This window comes from Megascapheus bottae, chromosome 3, assembly GCF_031878675.1.
Source record: "Megascapheus bottae isolate mThoBot1 chromosome 3, mThoBot2.hap1, whole genome shotgun sequence".
Classification (NCBI taxonomy): Eukaryota; Metazoa; Chordata; class Mammalia; order Rodentia; family Geomyidae; genus Megascapheus; species Megascapheus bottae.
The window spans coordinates 54,952,300-54,970,660 of NC_143511.1; the positions used below are offsets into that span (position 1 = coordinate 54,952,300).

General features: G+C 36.8%; 1 protein-coding gene across 2 annotated transcripts in view; it reads right to left on the reverse strand.

Moving 5' to 3' along the window:
* Nucleotides 1-2,654: 2,654 nt before the first annotated feature.
* The window catches only part of Lingo2 (leucine rich repeat and Ig domain containing 2), a 1,035,214-nt gene continuing 1,019,507 nt past the window's right edge, over nt 2,655-18,361 (reverse strand). For both annotated transcript variants that reach the window (XM_090330081.1, XM_090330082.1), the window contains one exon: nt 2,655-5,719. In XM_090330081.1, the coding sequence (XP_090186207.1) occupies nt 3,864-5,684 (1,821 nt within the window). In that variant the 5' untranslated portion in view covers nt 5,685-5,719 and the 3' untranslated portion in view covers nt 2,655-3,863. The remainder of the gene's footprint in view (nt 5,720-18,361) is intronic.

Sequence of the window (18,361 nt, forward strand, 5' to 3'; positions counted from 1 at the left end):
AAATACTATAAAGCAAATCTGAATACCTTCGAACTACAAGAGAGCAAAATTTCTAAGAAAATTGAGCAAAACCATAGTTTGAACAAGTTTCTGAGGAACTTAGGAAGCATGAGTCTTAGCAATTTCTCGATTACATTTTGAAACGCTGATAACATTTGAAAAGCACATGATTGTAAATACCATGCAAATGAAAAGCCTGGCAAAGTGGCGATTCTGAGAACATGTAAAAGTAGAAACTGCTGTATAGGCATACGTTAGAACAAATTGGATGAATTGTCTTACTCTAGTAATTTGCTGTTCAGACATTTGGGCATGTGCACCAATTTTCTAATACTATTAGGGCTTTGGTGAGGGAAATTTTTTCTCATGCAAATTTAATGGTTATAGAGAAAAATACTACTCCAAAATATTTAATAACGTATAGGCTACTGGTCAATACAATACTGAGTCAAACATCTACATTTCTTCATACATCCTGAATAAAACACACTCTGTAGGAAGAAGATAAGTCAGAGATGTCATATCAAGGGGGAAGATTGGGCCTATATGTTGGAATGAGTAGTTATTTATTTATTATGATCTAGTTTGGTCAAACAAAGCTCATCTATAAACATAAAGAAAATTTCATGCAATCCCTTTGGAAGACTGAGTACTAAAGTTCCAGATTACATTTAATGCCAAAGCCTTGCAGATATTGAAAGAAAAGCAGGATCCACATAAATAGTGAAAATATAGAAAAGGTAAGTATCTATTCAGTTACCTATAAACCCATAACCACATTTGTTGAAGCAAAAAATAGCCCATTATTTCAAATACATACTAAATATACTGTTGTAGTCTGAACACTTATACAAATGATATGTAATATATATATATATGTTTTATCTCAAGGAAAAAAACATATTTAAGAGGCTCTTTCTTTGTTCCTGTATAGTTTGTTTCTTGTTCTTTGTTTGTATATCTGAATTTTGGAGGGTAAGGAGGAACACAGAAATAGAGGGACAAATGCAGCAGTGGTACTCATTAGACATTATGTTGAAAATGAACTAAACAATTTATGGGTGGGGACAGCAGGGAAAATTGAGAAAGGAAGAATGAGGGAAGGGGTGACACTGTCCAAAAAAGAAATGTACTCTGTAACCCCTCTGTACATCACCTTTATAATAACAATAAACCTGCATGAGAAAAAAAAACATGTTTCTTGTTTACAGAAATGCTCAGAGGGTTTCCTAGACTTATATAGACTTTGAATGTCAAAAAAATGATAATAGAATGCAGTTATTAGTCAGTGGAGCTCTTAAAGATTGCTAAATAAGATCTGAACTGTTCTATGCATTAGAGTATAGAAACACTGGGAACCGAATCTGGATTCTTCGAATGAAATCTGCAAGTCATTAAACCAAATATTTTCATGGATGTGTTTAACTTTAATTGAATTTCATATGACTTGGGAGTTTTTATTCAACTTTTAGTTCGATAGAAAGGAAGGATTAGCAAAACTCTTTTATTAACCATTCAACTCATGAGCTTGCCTTGCCCTTACTGTCCCTGTCTCTACCTCTATCTGTCCTTTTTCTTTTTCTTTCTGTCTGTTTCTCTCCCTTTTTTTTTCTGGAAGTTGGTAAAGTATTTCTTCATAAAATAAAAAGAAGTAGTTTTTTCTCTGAAAGACAATTTCTTCATTTTTACCTTTAGTTCTTTTAAATTCAAAGAACCTATTCATTTGCACAGGTCTTAGAGTTTTGACAGAATTTCTGCCCCAGCATTATTTGTATTACTAGATATAAATAAGGTGACAGATGAAAAAAGAACTTGAAAAAATATCTATGATAATCATCAAGATGGTAAAATAAAATATGACCCAAATGGGTAATTATTTGATTTTTCTTTCTCATTTTCCATTTATTATTAAGGGAGAAATGGGTTGAGATGTCCTGTTACTCAACTAGTAATACAATTTCTGAATTTGTCACATTTATGTTGAGGTTGAACGAATCTTGTTAAAGTCACTTGAAATTTCAAGTATTAAAAAGAAAACTAGCTGTTTAAAAATTTGATACATCAAGAAGGAAGTCCTTGAAACCTTATCTATCTTCAAATGGATACCGTTCTCAAATATGAAAAAAATGGAGAGATTTTATATTTATTCAATTTTGTAGGACATTTCAGAAATACAGTTTATACTCAGTGCTTTCTAGATATATGCTTTGAAACTCATTCACTCAACACTTAGGCAAATGGAACGATGTTTCTGTAAACCAGATCAATTCTAGTAATGATATGATGCTATTTGCTTCAAACTAGAATTTAAAAATCTTGAGTAGTAACATTAATGCTAATTGGGCAAATCTCCTCAGGTCAAGAGGGCAAACGAATCAGCACAATTTCACATAGATCTTGAGCTATAATTTTAACTTTTTCTCAGTGGAAGAAGATAATCAGTGAATATCTTTTAATCCATCATTTTCCCCTCACCCTCTTTCAAAACAAAACACATTCTTCTCATCGATATAAGATAAATTTCAAAATAAAGCCCCCAAATCTTCTTGCTAAAAAGAAGTAGGAAGATTTCCTAAAATTGCCTACACAAGATAATACTGTGTGTATAGCATTGGAATAGAGAACATCGGGATAGTAGTAGATATATATTTCTTTTGACTGGTTTAATCTAGAATTCCAGTAGCTATCATGGTTTAAATAGATCCATCTTGCTTTGTACACAATGGCTCATACTGGCATCTGAAAAAGATGCTCTTTCAGAGCTCTTTCAAACAAAGTAATCCTTGGTGAATATATTTATATATGTATGTTCATATGTATACATATGCATATGTATACATGTATGCATATGTACATACATATATCTCCTCTTCCATTAGCAGTGATTGATGAAATTAATATCAAGGGTGACTAAATGGATTATTTTCATTAGTAACACCTACCTTGCACTTTACAGGTACATCTAGTAGCATGCCTCCTTCCTGGAGAAACCCAGGGCTTTGTTACAGTACACTGGTCTGGTGTGATATTACAAGTATAAAAAATATTCCATTCTGTATCAAAACTAGGCACATGCCTTTATTTATAATAACAGATGTGAACAGACTTGAGCAATTTAGCCTTGGGTCCTGTTTCTTGGCATCCTCTACCAGACATACACAACTCTCATCAAATTTCCACCCATTACCTCCAGGGATCTAATCTCAGGCTTATCTGTTAGTAAAGGAACACGAAATCACACTTGGATCTATAGTGGTGTGTAACTAAAAAGCACAACCTCTCATTCATATTGCTTCAAAACATATACAGCATATATGTTTCAAAAAAAAACCCAAAAAGTGAAAATAATCTATCGATCTGTTTTTGGTGCAGAACCAACAATATGGTATGATGCAAGGCTTTAACAAATGGTAATTATAGATACAAATTTTTCTGTAGAGTATGTTTTAAACAAATGTGTCTTTTTTAAATATGTAAATCCTACACTGTAGGTTGTTCTTTTTAATATTTTTTGAATTTTTATTTATTTATTTATTTTTATTTTTTTTTTTTGCCGTGGTAGAAAATGCTGAATTATTGTCCATGAGCATGAGCCAAAGGTTCAGGTTCATGACTGAGATCCCCGGAATGCCAGTATTTGCAATGCAAACAATTAATATCCCACTGTGTGAAGGGTTCTGACACATGCCTGCCTGCCTCTGTACATGGAGGAGAGTCTCCACAAGAGAAGTCTTCCTGTTCCAACATAGGGGACAGCTGGGCAGGGCAGCTGCCTCACAGCCTAGTGATTTCCCATGCCAGCCTGCCCTTCACGGACTACCAACAATGACACAGAGACAGTAGTGCCAATGGATAGCTGACCCTCAAATCATTTTCATGTTGAACCTCCTGGGTCCCGCCACCTCCCCTTCCACCACAGCACCATTGTTTTTTCGGGGTACATACTCCAGATCAATGCTGTTTTTGTGTTTGCCTTTCCCTCGGCTCCACACAAAGAGGAGGAGAAAACAAAATAAAACCACTCCCAGGAATGTGAAACAGCCCATGGCTGTGGATACCAGTATGGTTTTCAGGTCCAGGGAGAAAGTATTGGCATTGGTGCCATTGGAAACAGTGTCATTGGAGTCGGTCATGTACATAGGGGTCCTATTTGCGTAAAGGAAGCGGTCTGAGGTGAATCCTTTCACCGTCAAGGAGGCGGTAAAGGTGTCGTTCCCAGCAGCATTGCTGGCGATACAAACGTACATCCCACTGTCTTGATCTTGGGCAAAGCGGATTTCTAGGGTGCCATCACCCAGGACGGTGGCCCTTCCATTGGACTTCGCCGTGAGGAAGCGCCTTCGGGGTGTGACCCAGGAGATCATAGGCTGTGGATCCCCATCTGCATTGCATTCCAGCTGCACCGTCTGCCCTTCATCTACCAGGAGGTGCTGCAACTTCTTCTCACGGATCTTGGGCTTTTTGCAGGTGAAGTAAAAAGAGAGCGCAGTGCTGTGGAAATCCTTGAAGGATCGCTCCCGGATGGTGTCCGGTCCGGCACACATGGGTTGCTGGCCACCGAACTGCAGGGTGGGCTGGCGCTGCAAGATCCAGAGGAGCCGGCAGTCACAGACCAGAGGGTTGTTGTTAATGCTCAGGACCTCCAAAGCCCTCGGGGAGGAGAAGACATTCTCTTCCAGAGTTTCCAGGAGGTTCTGAGACACGTTGAGCACACGAAGGAAACGGAGCCCTTGGAAGGAGTGAGGCTCAATGGTACGGAGCTGGGCGCCCACGATGTGCAGCTCCTGAAGGCGGGTCAGATCCGAGAACATGCCGGCTTCAATGGTGCTGATGGGATTGTAGGAGAGGTTAAGGTGGGTCAGGTATACCAGATGTTTCAAGGCCAGGAAGGGGACGGTGGACAGGTTGGTGTTGGTGATGGAAAGAGATGTAAGGTTGAGACCGTAGAGGCTGTTGGCAGGCATCATATCCAGTAAAGGCCAAGAGTCAATCTCCAGGTGTTTCAGATGGAACAATCTTTTGAAGGCGTACACGGGCATATTGTTGATGTTCAGATGCTTCAGGTGGAGGCTGATGAGGCTGCGGAGGTGGGAGAGGGCTTCGGTGGGGACCGCCGTCAGGTTGCATTTCTCCAGGGTGAGCTGTTCCAAGCTGAGAAGCCCGCTGAAAGCCCGGTGTGAGATATATACCAAATCATTGTCTCCCACTTCGAGAGACTTCAGGTTATGCAGATCCTGGAACATGTAATCCAGTAAAATGACAATCTTGTTTTCACTAATGTCCAGCTTGGTGAGGTTGGACAATCCCGTGAACACCCCTAAAGGGACCAGCTTCAGGCGATTGCCTTTCAGGCGCAGGGAACGCAAGTTCAAGAGATGGTTGAAGGCTCCTGGTTCCACATTGGCAATGATATTGTCACTCAAGTCTATCTCTTCCAGGAGAGGGTAGGATATGAATTCCTCGGGGTTGACACTTTTCAACCTGTTTTTGCTGAGGTCCAAGATTTTGGTCTCGATGGGGATGCCCTCCGGGATAGCAATCAGTCTCCTTCGGTGGCAGCTAACGGACTTGTTCTGGGCAGAGCACTCGCAGCGGGCAGGACAGCCGATGGTGGATCCCACGAAGATGAACACCACAGCCAGACCCAGGAATGGCTGCCAGCATGATACAGCTGTGTGAAGCATGACTCCACTTCTTAGTCTACACCTTGGTCACGGGCCTGCAGAGAGGGGCAAAAGATGGAAGAGAAGGTGAGTGGGGGCATACATTAGGGACATCCACAGATGGGTAAGGGGACCTAGATAAGGAAGCATGGTTCTGGATTAGGAATCAGATCTGGGATTGTACCTGAGGACTAACACTGCTGTGCCACTCGTTCTTGCAAAGTTATTTAGGCTCTCTGTACTTTTGAGCATCTCTCTATTACTAAATGATTTAGGGATAATGGCTGTCGTGATTGTATTACTAAATGATTTAGGGATAATGGCTGCAGTGATTGTAACATCTTCCTAGAACTTAGCACAACAAAATCAGTGTTTGACAAATCTAACAAGATGAGTTTAGTGTCTGGAACAGACTGAGGCAAACCGGCACATAATTCACCTGCTCTAGTTGGAATTCAAGTGAGAGAAGCAGAGGTCAACAGCTAAGAGGAAAGCAGTTCTGGGGGAGTGTCAGTCTGCATCTGTAATGCCTGAGATCTCATTCTCTATTCAAAATGAAGCTAATAGAAGTTTCATTCAACCTCAGGCCTGTGGGGCCAATAAACCAAGCAGAAACGTTACAGCTACTACAAAGTGCAAATACAGATCTCTCAAGTATATTCCATTAAGAAGGACTTTTGATTTTAATGCAATCTTCTGGTCAGAAGTGGGTGAAATCTGATTTAGGAAGGAGCCCTCTTATTTGAGGCAAACAGATATTTTGCCTTCATTGTCTCCCTGTTGGTTTTGTATTTCTTGCAGAGATGAAACACAATCAAAGTACTTTGATGGCTATGGTGAAAATGTTTATAATCTCGAACCTTCGGGATAGGAAAAATTGTTTAAAAAACCCCACAAAACTGTTAGATTGAATAGAAAAATAAACAATTTAGAGACTGCAAAGTAAACATAGGTAGTTTCTTGTGCTGTTAATAGCATTACTAAAGAATATCAAATCTCAGTATACATTTAAGAAATAATATAATAATAATAAAATATATAATATAATAATATAATAATAATAAAAATAATATGCCAATTACTAAATCCTGCTGAGTCAAAACAAAATTTACTAAACAAGGATAAACTATATAGTTAAAGTATGAAATAACAAAAATATTATCAATAAAATCATTCATTACAAGACATTTTAATATAAAAACTAAATTGAGGTTGAAATAAAGAAAAAATATACAAAGGCTTGTCTAAGATATCTCTTAATTTTAGTTGGATTCCACAATAGAGTTTAATAAACATTATATTAGTTCTCTGTATTTCTTTTTATATTTATTTTGGTTTGACTATTATACAGGAAAACTGGGAATGTATATATATAGTATAATATTGGTTTTTAAGTTATGATATCATCATACCATAAAATTGTTTGTAAAAATAAACGTAAAAAAGTAAGGAAACACTACTGAATATTTAAATAGGAAGTAAAACTATAATAATAAAACAATGTGACATTGCCATAAAATATATACTTAAAAGAAAAAGGAATTATATCTGACTATATGTAAAAATGCTGTGTGTTGAAGATGATTGATATTAACAATTCAGTGAGAAAAATATACATAATTAGCTAACTATTGTTAAAAGGATGTTGGAAGAATAAACAATACAGATGAAGAGAAAATGATCAAAATATATTACTATGCACTTATGTAAATATCACAGTAAAGCCTCTTTGCATAATTTATGTTAAAATGTATAAAAAGAAAATAGTTTTCAAATAAATCTATATATTTTACATATATTTAAATATTTATTATGGCAGGGAATTATATTTTCTACTATATTTTTATGGCTCTTTATGTTCTAGATGAAAAGATTTTTATATTAGTTATACTTTGTGGTTTCTTTGGAAGTGGTAAAGTGAGTCTTTAAAAAAGTTCCACTGGAGAAGATGGTTATCTTTGGTAAAATTTGCTCAGTGTGCATATCAGTAGTTGGATAATGAGAAAATTGGCATCTTTATTCTGATTTGCTTCAATAATATTTCAGGAAAGGGTTCTTTATCAAATCCATTAATTTGGTCAAGAGAGTACATTTTGGAAAGGTGATCCAGTCATGGCTATAACTAACCTGGGAAGGAGTTCAATAGCTAGTATATTTTTTAATGATTATTTTGTCTGAAGTGAAAATGATAGGCTGTCCAAATGGTTTATACTCAGTCAGCAGACAACATGCAAGGTATCTTCAGATCAGGAACACTTGAGCTATTGACTGCTGGCAGAAGTAGATAATTTGGAGCTATATCGCATCAGAGTTCTTTTGATGTACCTGGGAGCTGTGGAGGAAGGTTGTACTTTACTATTCTCCTCACAAATATTCCTCAGTTTTACTCTGGAAGGGCAAACTGCTGATTCCATTTAGCTTTCACTGTCAGTAGAAGTCTTACAATCAAAGCTTATTCCTAATGTCCAACTGTGACCAAGGTTTGACAGGATGAACTTTGTTCGTTGAGAATAAGAGGAAATCTCAAATATATAAGGAGCTTAAGAGGGCCTTTCCATTAATTCTGATCAAAGGGACTCACTGGGATAGTGATTAGTAGCTTTTTAAACATAGTGTGTGAAGTTCGATATTTTCATACTTAACATTTTCTCTGTGCTTGGTATTTATTTACAACTTACTGTATTGTATTTCTGGAAGAAATGCAAATAACAGCATCAGGGACTGCATAAAAAAGCAATGTAGAAGGACAGAAACAGCAAAAAAAATGCAATCCTTTCCACCTGGCTCAATGATAAGTTGAACAGTTCTCAAATATACATATTATTTTGTGATTATAAAAGAGAATAAATGGGAGTGTTAAAGATGGTGTACATACGGAGCCTGTACATTAATAGCTGTTGTTTTCTTCATTTTTTAATATGAAAGAATGGCATGGCTTCCTGAAGCAGTGTCAGTCAGAATAGAAATCAAGCCAAAGAAAGACATGGATTTCCACTGAGGACAGTGAGCCGAGAAGAAAGAGATCCTCCAGAGTCTGATACATTGGACAGAAGTAAAAAGGCTGATACCAATAAGAAAGAGAAATGGAGAATTCCAAGCAGCTATAATCTTTAAAAGCACCAGCAAGAAAAGAAAGGGGTGACAGTTGTACATTGTTTAAAAAGAAAAAAAATTAGAAAGGAAATAGCTGCTTTGATGGATGATACAGTAATGATAAATTGCTTAGTCTGGGAATTCTATGATTAATTTAGTTCTCTGGCAACTGAACAAGGGCACAAAACAATAAATATATAGCATGGAAATTTCCCTAAACCTTCATCCTAGTTAATGACAGGATTTGCTACCCCAGTAAAGCTATTTCCTCCAAATGGAGAGAAGTAGTGATAAAAGGGGGTAGGGAAGAAAAGAAAACAAATAAAAAGAAGGTGCAATAAAGTCTTCCAAATATACCTGATGTCATCAAACAAGGGTTTAAACTTTCTAGCTGTCTAAAATTCTTAACTGGCAATACTACTGTGTGTCAAAAACCCAGATATTACACACTCGTGAGCTAAGTACTAATAGCTCATGCCTGTAATCCTAGCTACTCAGGAGACTGAGATCAGAGGATCAAGATTCAAAGCCAGCCCAGGCAAGAAAGGCCATGAGACCCTTATCTCCAATTAACCACCAGAAAACTGGAAGTGAAGCTGTGGCTCAAAGAGGTAAAGCAGTATCCTTGATGTGCAGAAAGGATTAGGGACAGTGCCCAGGCCCTGAGTTCAAGCCCCATGATTGACAGCAAAACAAAACAAAAACCAATTAAAAAAAAACAAACAGGAAAACACTTGTGAAATCTGTACAAAGCAGTGGAAATAGAGAGATCCATCCTATTGTTAATATGTCTGAAAACTCACCAGGGCAACCCAAGTTCCTTGAAGGATATGTCTCAAACCTGGCAGGAACCATTGGATTTAAGCTCTTTCTCTACAGAAATTAAGAAAGTTTTTATTTAACTCAAACTGGCATGGAGAAGTTAGTCTTATATGGAATTGATAGAATTTTTCTTTTAAAGCTGACAACTCCTTTTGTATAATAATCCTTTGGGTTTTTCAGGACACACACACACACACACACACACACACACACGATCAAGGGACATTGATATAATTCCCTTTGATCTGGATAATTGAATCTCTGGCTTGGTGAGTCTTTACGACTACTATCTATTCTCTGAGGTGCCACCACTCTCAGAGGTGGTAACTGTAAATGATGGGAAAGAATCCTGGTACTGGCTTACTCGTGGATATTGTCTCTAAGGATGAGGGAAATACTTATTCAACTGGAAAAATTCTAGAAATGCAAACAATAACAACAAACCCTCAATAAAGCAACAACTCTTTTTACTCTGACAGAAAAAGAAGATAGCTACTTAATAATTGTTCTCTAGATCTGCCAGGTAAGACCTAGACTGGAGGCATGATAGACTTTCCCCATAGGGCAAGCCCATCTAATCCTGTTGAACTAATTATCTCTTGCCTTTCAGAAAGAAAAGAAAAAGCACCCTTCTTGCTGATGAGTCATTTGCCTAGGGTTATAGCGTGTTAGTACTGGGGAAAGTATTTTTAACCAGCATCTCTTGATGCCCCCAATTTTTTTCTATTCATGATTGCTTCTATACTTCTATACTTCCTGCATACCTTTTCATATATTATAAATATTACTACACAAATCTCATTCCAAATAGAACTATTTTTGAAAAGCAGATTTTTTAACAGTAAAAATTCCATTTAGATACAGGAAGAGAGTATACACTTTCCTCCTTTTTTCCCCCCTTGGGACTGCTTTGGTATCTTTTCTTTTCTTTTTTTATTTTGTATGGCTCAGAATCAGCTTTCTACTAGACTATATCTATTTTAAAACATTTGCTCATCTTGTATTCAAATGACTGGTAAAAATTAGAAAAGCTTGTCCTAAGGTCATTAATTAATAGCTTTTGTTTAATCTTTCCTGCAACTGAAGAGCTCTCTATTCTGGTGTTTATTTGGATCTTTTTTAAATATAAATTATTTCCTATAGCTCAAACTCTTCTTTTGGCCTACACAGAAATATTTGGACACACAGTGTATGTCTGTAATACTTGCAACTTAAAAAATGAAAGAGGTTTTTGTCTAACTTGGAAATTAAGATTATTAATGGAAAGTTAGATGACTTAAGATTTTTAGTGGCCCCACAGTGTGGAAAAGAAGAATTCTTCCAATCAATAAGCAGGATTGGGTATAGCTTAGAGCATAGATGTGACTACAAATTTAAGCCAATGATATTCTAAGTTTTATTACCTCAGAAACAAGAAGATAGGGTTTTTTTTTAAATGAGAATTGAAGGTGATCATATAACTAAAATCCTTTGTGTGTGGGGTGTGTGTGTGTGTGTGTGTGTGCGCGCGCACGCGCGTGCATGGGCAAGCACCTTGGCTTTCTTATTCAAGGCTGGCATTCTACCACTTGAATCATACCACAACTTCAGGCTTTTTGCTGATTAATTGTAGATAGGAATATCACAGACTTTTCTACCCTGGTTGGCTGTGAACTGTGATCCTCTGATCTCACCTCCTTTGTAGTCAGGATTAGAGATGTGAGTCGCCACTGTCCAATCAAACTTCTTTTTCTTTTTAATATTTAGAACAAGCAAAATACTTCAATTGCATCAAACACTAAAGTCTTTGAACTGAAGACCACCCTAAAATCCTTTTTCTTTAAAGAATGTAAATAGATGAACTTTACCTCCTGGGTTAATTTATTAAGGTAGATTTCAAAGTCTGTTAAGAATTTTATATCACAGATGAAAAAATTAAGATAGAACCAGGGCAAAAAAATCTGCTCAGAAATTACTCAAATTATATGGGCGTGGTGGCTCATGCCTGTAATCCTAGCTTACTCAGGAGGCTGAGATCTCAGGATCAAGTTTCAAAGTCAGCCTGGGCACTAAAGTAGGTGAGACTCTTATTTCCAATTAACCAATAGAAAACTGTTAGTGACACTGTGGCTCTCTGGGTAGAGTGATAACCTTGAGCTGATGAGCTCAGGGACAGCACCCAGGCCCAGAGTGCAAGCCCCATGGCTAAACAAAAACAAACAAAAAATTACTTAAATTCCTTTAGATAGGCAGGCAGAGATATAAAATGTGTGCTTCACTTTGACTGGAGTTTTAAAAAAATGTTTCCTTGCCTTTTGTGTGTGTGTGTGTGTGTGTGTGTGTGTGTGTGTGTGTGTGTGTGTGTGTGTGTGATAATTACTCATCTTCAAGATCTACCCAGACTAATCTGAATGAAACATGGACTGCCAAGGACCAATACTCCTCCTTCAAAAGGTTATTAAATTTTTCTTGAGAAAATAGGATCAGATAGAGGAAATTTCTCTTAGTAGTTTTCATTTCAGATTCTTGAATTTTATCTATTTTTTCCATGAAGAACTGGACTTTTTGAAGTGTTGGTTTTCATGAACAAAGGCTACTCTCTGCGGATTACCTGATTTTAATTAGTTGGTGCTGAAGGCACCTAGACATTTTAGCTTCTTTCTTGTTTAAAGCTGTTTAGATAAGATAGCAGTCTCAAATCCCTTCTGGAACACTCTGGAAATCAAATAAATATAAATTCATACTAGCTTCTGTACCAGATAAATCTGAGTAGCTTAAAATGAGAGAAGTTTATTAATTCTGCTCCATGAAGACATTGAAAGACTTTTAAAGTTTTCACCCTCTTTCAAGTCTTTGAACTGCCCTCCATTCCAGAAAGAAATAAAAAAAAGGATCACAACCAAAGGGTCTTCATGAACTAGACCTGACAATGGTAACATTTAACCAGCTCAAGTTAGAGATCCCACAAAGAGAACTGCCATATGCCCCATCAGTTATTCTGTGCCTATGATCTTTTCAAATATAGTGGCAGATTTCAGTTTATTTGAATTTTATAGGAAGGAAGAGAGTGTTCTTATACTGAACACAGTAAAGTACAGTAATAATACCACATGTATTTTCTACATGTGTCTTTTGCTACTAATCTCATTACTTTTATTGAATTTCTGTGTGTGCATACACCATGATTTGTTTCATATTATTTTTTAAATTACCTAAAGATAGAATATGCTGCTTTTAAATGGGAAGTAAACACATATAATAGAAACAATATAATGTGATACTCCAAATAAAATGTCTTCTCAAGGGCCGGGAGTTTGGCCTAGTGGTTAAAGTGCTTGCCTAGCATGCATGAAGACCCAGGTTCGATTCCTCGGTACCACATACATAGAAAAAAGCCAGAAGTGGTGCTGAGGTTCAAGTGGTAGAGCTCTAGCCTTGAGAAAGTCCAAGGACAGTGCGCAGGCCCTGAGCTCAAACGCAGGACTGGCAAAAAAAAAAAAGAAAGAAAGAAAATGTCTTCTCGTTCAAGAATCTGAACCACAGACCTGCTTCTCTTTGGGAAGAATATTCAGAGTTACAGAGGTATTAAAATACATCTTCTCCAACTATTCCAAAAGAGAATAACTATTATTCTACAGAGAATAATTCTACCCATATTGACTCCATTTCATAACATTAGACTATATCCTACAGTTTGTGAGACATATTTAAAGGTTGTTTGCATTTATTAAAATTTGATAAGACTATGAAATAGAAGGGACAAGGTTTCTGGTTCAAATACCATTTTTAAATGCAGGGATGGAGACTCCACCTTCTTGATTACAATTTCATTCTCTTTTTCGAGGAAGAATTTCTTCTTTATTTCATTGCTTGGGATAAATTGCTATGTATGGAATAATTTCTAAGATTTTTCTGTCTTCCAAGTACCATAAAAATCTTTTAAATTGATTTCTTGCTTTATTGAAAGTCATAGGGCTGAGATTCATTTTGCATATATATATCTATACATGTATATATATTTTAGCTGACACCTCCCTATACATACACTACGTATATATTACTTTGTGTGTAGGTATAGAAGGGAAGGGAAGATCAAGTATACGTAGTCTCTAATTTATTTTGGTAAACACTTCCAAAAGCACAGGGAATTATGCTATCTTAAATATTATGTTTACATTCACGCAACATACAAGTTAATTATCCTCATCTGGATAAATTTGTCTTGAAAGAAAAACCAATAAATGGCTCAGCAAACAGATTTTTATGATTACAAATGTAGGTTGAAACCAAATAACATACGAAAGAGCTCAGAGTCTAAAAATGACATAAAGAAGTGAATCATGGTGATTCTCACCATTTTATAGAAACAATTCATTTTAGGCTTCAGTCCAACCAAGTGGGGAGTATAACTATAGGCAACATTCTAACAAAACCTTCACTTATGTATTTCAAGCCAGGTAAAGTCTTGGTTTGGCTTTCAGATATGAAAACTTATTTTAAACTAGGACTGGCACTGTTGATAGATAGAAGAAACAAGCAAGGTTACCTAAGAAGTTCTGGAAAAAATTACATATAAGAGGTTTATTACTTTATTCCTATGTGATATTACAAAATAATAAGAATAATTAAAACGTTTAAGATATGCTGACATATGCCTTATATTAATCAGTCAGTTGTCAAAACAACCTCCTCCGAGATAAAACTTCTCACTTTTTTTTTGCCAGTCCTGGGGCTTGAACTCAGCCTGTTAATGTCCCTGGACAGTGCTTAAGGCTATCATTATACCACTTGAGCCACAGCTCCACTTCAGGACTTTTCTGTGTAGTTTATTGGAGATAGGAGTCTCATGGACTTTCTTGCCGGGGCTGGTTTCAAATCAGGATCTTCAGATCTCAGCTTCTTGAATAGCTATGATTACAGGGATGAATCACCAATGCCTGGCTCATATTAGCATTTTAAACTGAGGCTGTCATATACATATATATATATATATATATGATCACATAAAAAAGAAGCAGTAGAAATAAGATTCAGACTAAGTTCTTTATGGTTCTCAAGTTCTAGTTACTATGGTTACAAATAGCTCTGGCTAGTAGGGATATTATTCCTACACCCTGAGCAGAATATTCACCCCACTCGAGTCTCAGACAACCAGAGCAAGTAGTCCAAGGTCATTCAGGTAGTAATAGGCACAACTAGTATTTCAATTAACTCAGGCCTGTCAGTGAACTTTCTCTACCTAACTCTGAATAAAAATATAGAATGGCTTTAGCAGAGAGACACAGAGACAAGTAACACTGAGTATCCTTACATTTTGTAGATTAGATAGGCAGCATTTATTACAGAATTTATCAGCTTTAGCTTCAAGATCTCAGAATCTTGAATTAGGCTTCATTCCTATGGCATGTTCTCAGCATGGAAAAAATTTGCGGAATGAGGGAATTACATTGTATTTCCTGGTGATCCAGGTTTTCCACAGGTAGAGTGACCTAAGAATATAGTACTTGAACTACAGATTCTGGGATGTGGTAGGAGCATTATTCACAGAGATACAAATTCAAACAAATACAATGAGAAACAAGGACAATACCAGCCAAGGGAAGATACATGGCCACTGTCTTTGGGACATGTAGTTCCCTCTTCCCTATTGTCATGGGTTGATGTTTTCCTTGCTTGAGATCAAGAGTTCCTCTGTTAAGACTTTTGCTCTGTGTATTGCTGTCAGAACCAATGCAGTGCTTTCAACATAAATCCACTACAAAATATAATCCTAATGAATTAATCTAGATTTAGGTATAAAAAAATCTAAAATAGGTATATAAAAGTTCAGCAGATTCTCCAGCATTTTGGGAGTTTTGGCCATCTTTTCAGCCAGAAGTTTGTTCAGAGTCAGGAGTATGCATTTTAACATTGCCTAAACAGCATTGATTTTTGTGTCCTATTTCTGTGGCAAGTATGATGCTTATGGATTCTATTAATGCTCAGGAGATAAATTGCCTTTGACTTTCAATCCTTGTTCTGATCTCTGATGTGAGACCTTTTGTAGAGGAGACCTTTAAAAAATTGGTATGTACAATGTTATAATTGGGAGTTTGGATTCATAATCAAGGACTTGGAATCTGCAATGGATGAATGAAGAGTCATAGACCTAGTGCTATGCCTTGGAAGCAAAGATATAATCACTGAAATGAATAACACAGAAAAGAAATGGGACATTTTGGACAGCAATATATGGATCCCATTATTGGTTTTATAGCTGGTGATGATTATGCTAATGCTATGTAAACTCAGAACCTCAGTGTCCATGAAGCATGAAAGACATCTGCATCTTTCGACTGCTTTCTCTGAGTGACTGTGAAATGAAGTATCTAAAGTACCTGGAGTAGGAGAAACATTTAGCAAGTCTTCTCTCTCCACCCCTATTTTCATTTCAAACAGCAAACTTACACTTCAAGTTGGGAATTTCGCTGTAGAACAGCATTTTTCTTTTGCAGTAACTATGTAAATAATATTTTTATCTACTCTTTTTCTGTCTGCTCCCTCAATTTTCCTTTTTAAAAACTGTTAATGTAAAGGAGATATATAGAGAGGTTACATAAGGCAGGTAATGAGTACATTTCTTATTGAACAGTGTCACTTCTTCCCTTAATTTCTCCAAGTTTTTTCCCTCCTGATTCCCCTCCCCTACAGGTGGTATAGCTCATTTTCAGCATAGGGTCCAGTAAGTATCACTGCTGCATTTGTTCATCTTTTCTTGTTTGTTTTGTTTTATATGATCATATATATATATATATATATGTATTGAGCCTTTGTGATCGTCACGTAAGTATATCCTCTTTTGGTCTCACTGGATGTATGTCTAGAATCCTTATCATGTTCAAGTGTATTTTATTGTCTTTTAGTAGTATCCAGTATTATTACTTGTAGACTTTTAGGCACATTCTAGTAATAAAAATGAGGAACACCATGCAACCTATGTTTTTTGGGGTCTGGCGTACTTCGCTTAATATAATTTTTCCAAGTCTTTTCATTTATTTAGGAATGGTACAATACCATGCTTTCTGATGGAAGTGTAGTGTTCCATTGTGCATATATACCACATTTTCTTGATCCATTCCTCCACGGCGGGACATCTGGGTTGATTCCATAGCAAAGAAAGACAGGATAAATGGGGATTGCATCAAATTGAAGAGTTTCTGCACAGCAAAGAGCATAGCTAGCAAAATAAATAGCCCACAGAATGGGAGAAGAATTTTACTAGCTATGCATCAAAGGCCCTCATATACATAGAGTTCAAAAAGTTAAGCACCTCAAAATAAACCCTCAAATAAACAACCCAATTAATAAATGAATTAAAGATAAACTCTCAAAAGAAGTAAAAATGCCATGGGTTGGTGACTCATGCCTGTAATCCTGGTTACTTTGGAACCTGAGGTTTGAGGATTGCGTTCAAAGCCAGTTTGGGAACGAAAGTCCGTGTGATTTAGCTCCAATTAACCACCAGAAAACCGAAAGTGGTGCTGTGGCTCAAGGGGTAGGGCAGTAGCCTTGAGTTGAAGAACTCAAGGACAGCACCCAGGCCAAGAGTTCAAGGTCCACGACTGACACAAACGATAAAGAAGTAAAAAAGACTAATAGACACATTTAGATTCCACCTCACTCAAGTTAAAATGGCCATAATTAACAAAACTAACAGATGCTGGCGGGGATATGCCAGAAGGGAATGTCAGTATACTGTTGTTGGGAATGTAAACTTGTTCAGGCACTCTAGAAAGCAGTATGGAGGTTCCTCAAAGACAGAGCTTCCCTGTGACCCAACAATTTCACTAATGGGCATTTTCCCCATAGACCACAAAAAAGGTCACATTTAACACTATCAATAAGACCATGCTCATTACAGCCTTGTTTATCCCAATGTTTTTCTTTCTTTTCTATGTTTGTCCCCTCTGTAGCTTTTCTTCCTTTCTTCTCTTTTCCTCTTATTCTACTTTGCTCCCTTCCTCTTTAACTCTAATTCTTTTTCTCTCACTCTCTCTCTCTCATGTCTGTAATCTTAGCGATTAAGTGATATGTGAGAATTGCAGTTCAAAGCCAGCCTGGGCAAGAAAACCTGTGAAACTCTTATCTTTGAAATATTACCAAAAAGTCCAGAAGTAGAGTTGTGGCTCAAGTGATAGAGTGCTGGCTAGCCTTGAACAAAAGAACCTCAGGGACAATATCCACACAGAAGCACACACACAAAATTCTGTCATTAAGGATTTTACTGAATGGTTTGAGCTCTCTCTCTTAGCTACATGTTGTTTTTGAATGAGTGTTTGTGTATATATAATTTCTATGCATGTTCACACTCTCTCTCTCTCTCTCTCTCTCTCTCTCTCTCTCTCTCTCTCTCTCTCTCTCTCCCTCTCTCTCTCTCTCTCTCTCTCTCTCTCTCTCTCTCTCTCTCTTTTTCTCTGTAACAGGTCTTAGAAGGGAACCAAAGTCTTAAAAAGATTGATAAAAAAAGAAATAAAAGGTATATCAATAAAAGAAAGAAATACAAGTTAAGAATAATCCTTTGTCTTGGTTTGGGCTCTGATGAGGGCATCTAAGGACTTACTGTATGAATTTGTTTTTTTCAGTACTTTTTAGCATCAGCAGCTGGGATCTGGTAATTGGAGGCTGATTATAATGTAAAGGAGGGAAAAATAGATGTTAATTAGATAAAATTGTCTGTGGAGAATAGCAGCATTTTGGAAACCTAGGATATAAGAAAGCCCCACTTCTAGCAAGTTTGTTTCTCTGTGTGTCGCAACCTCTGTGAC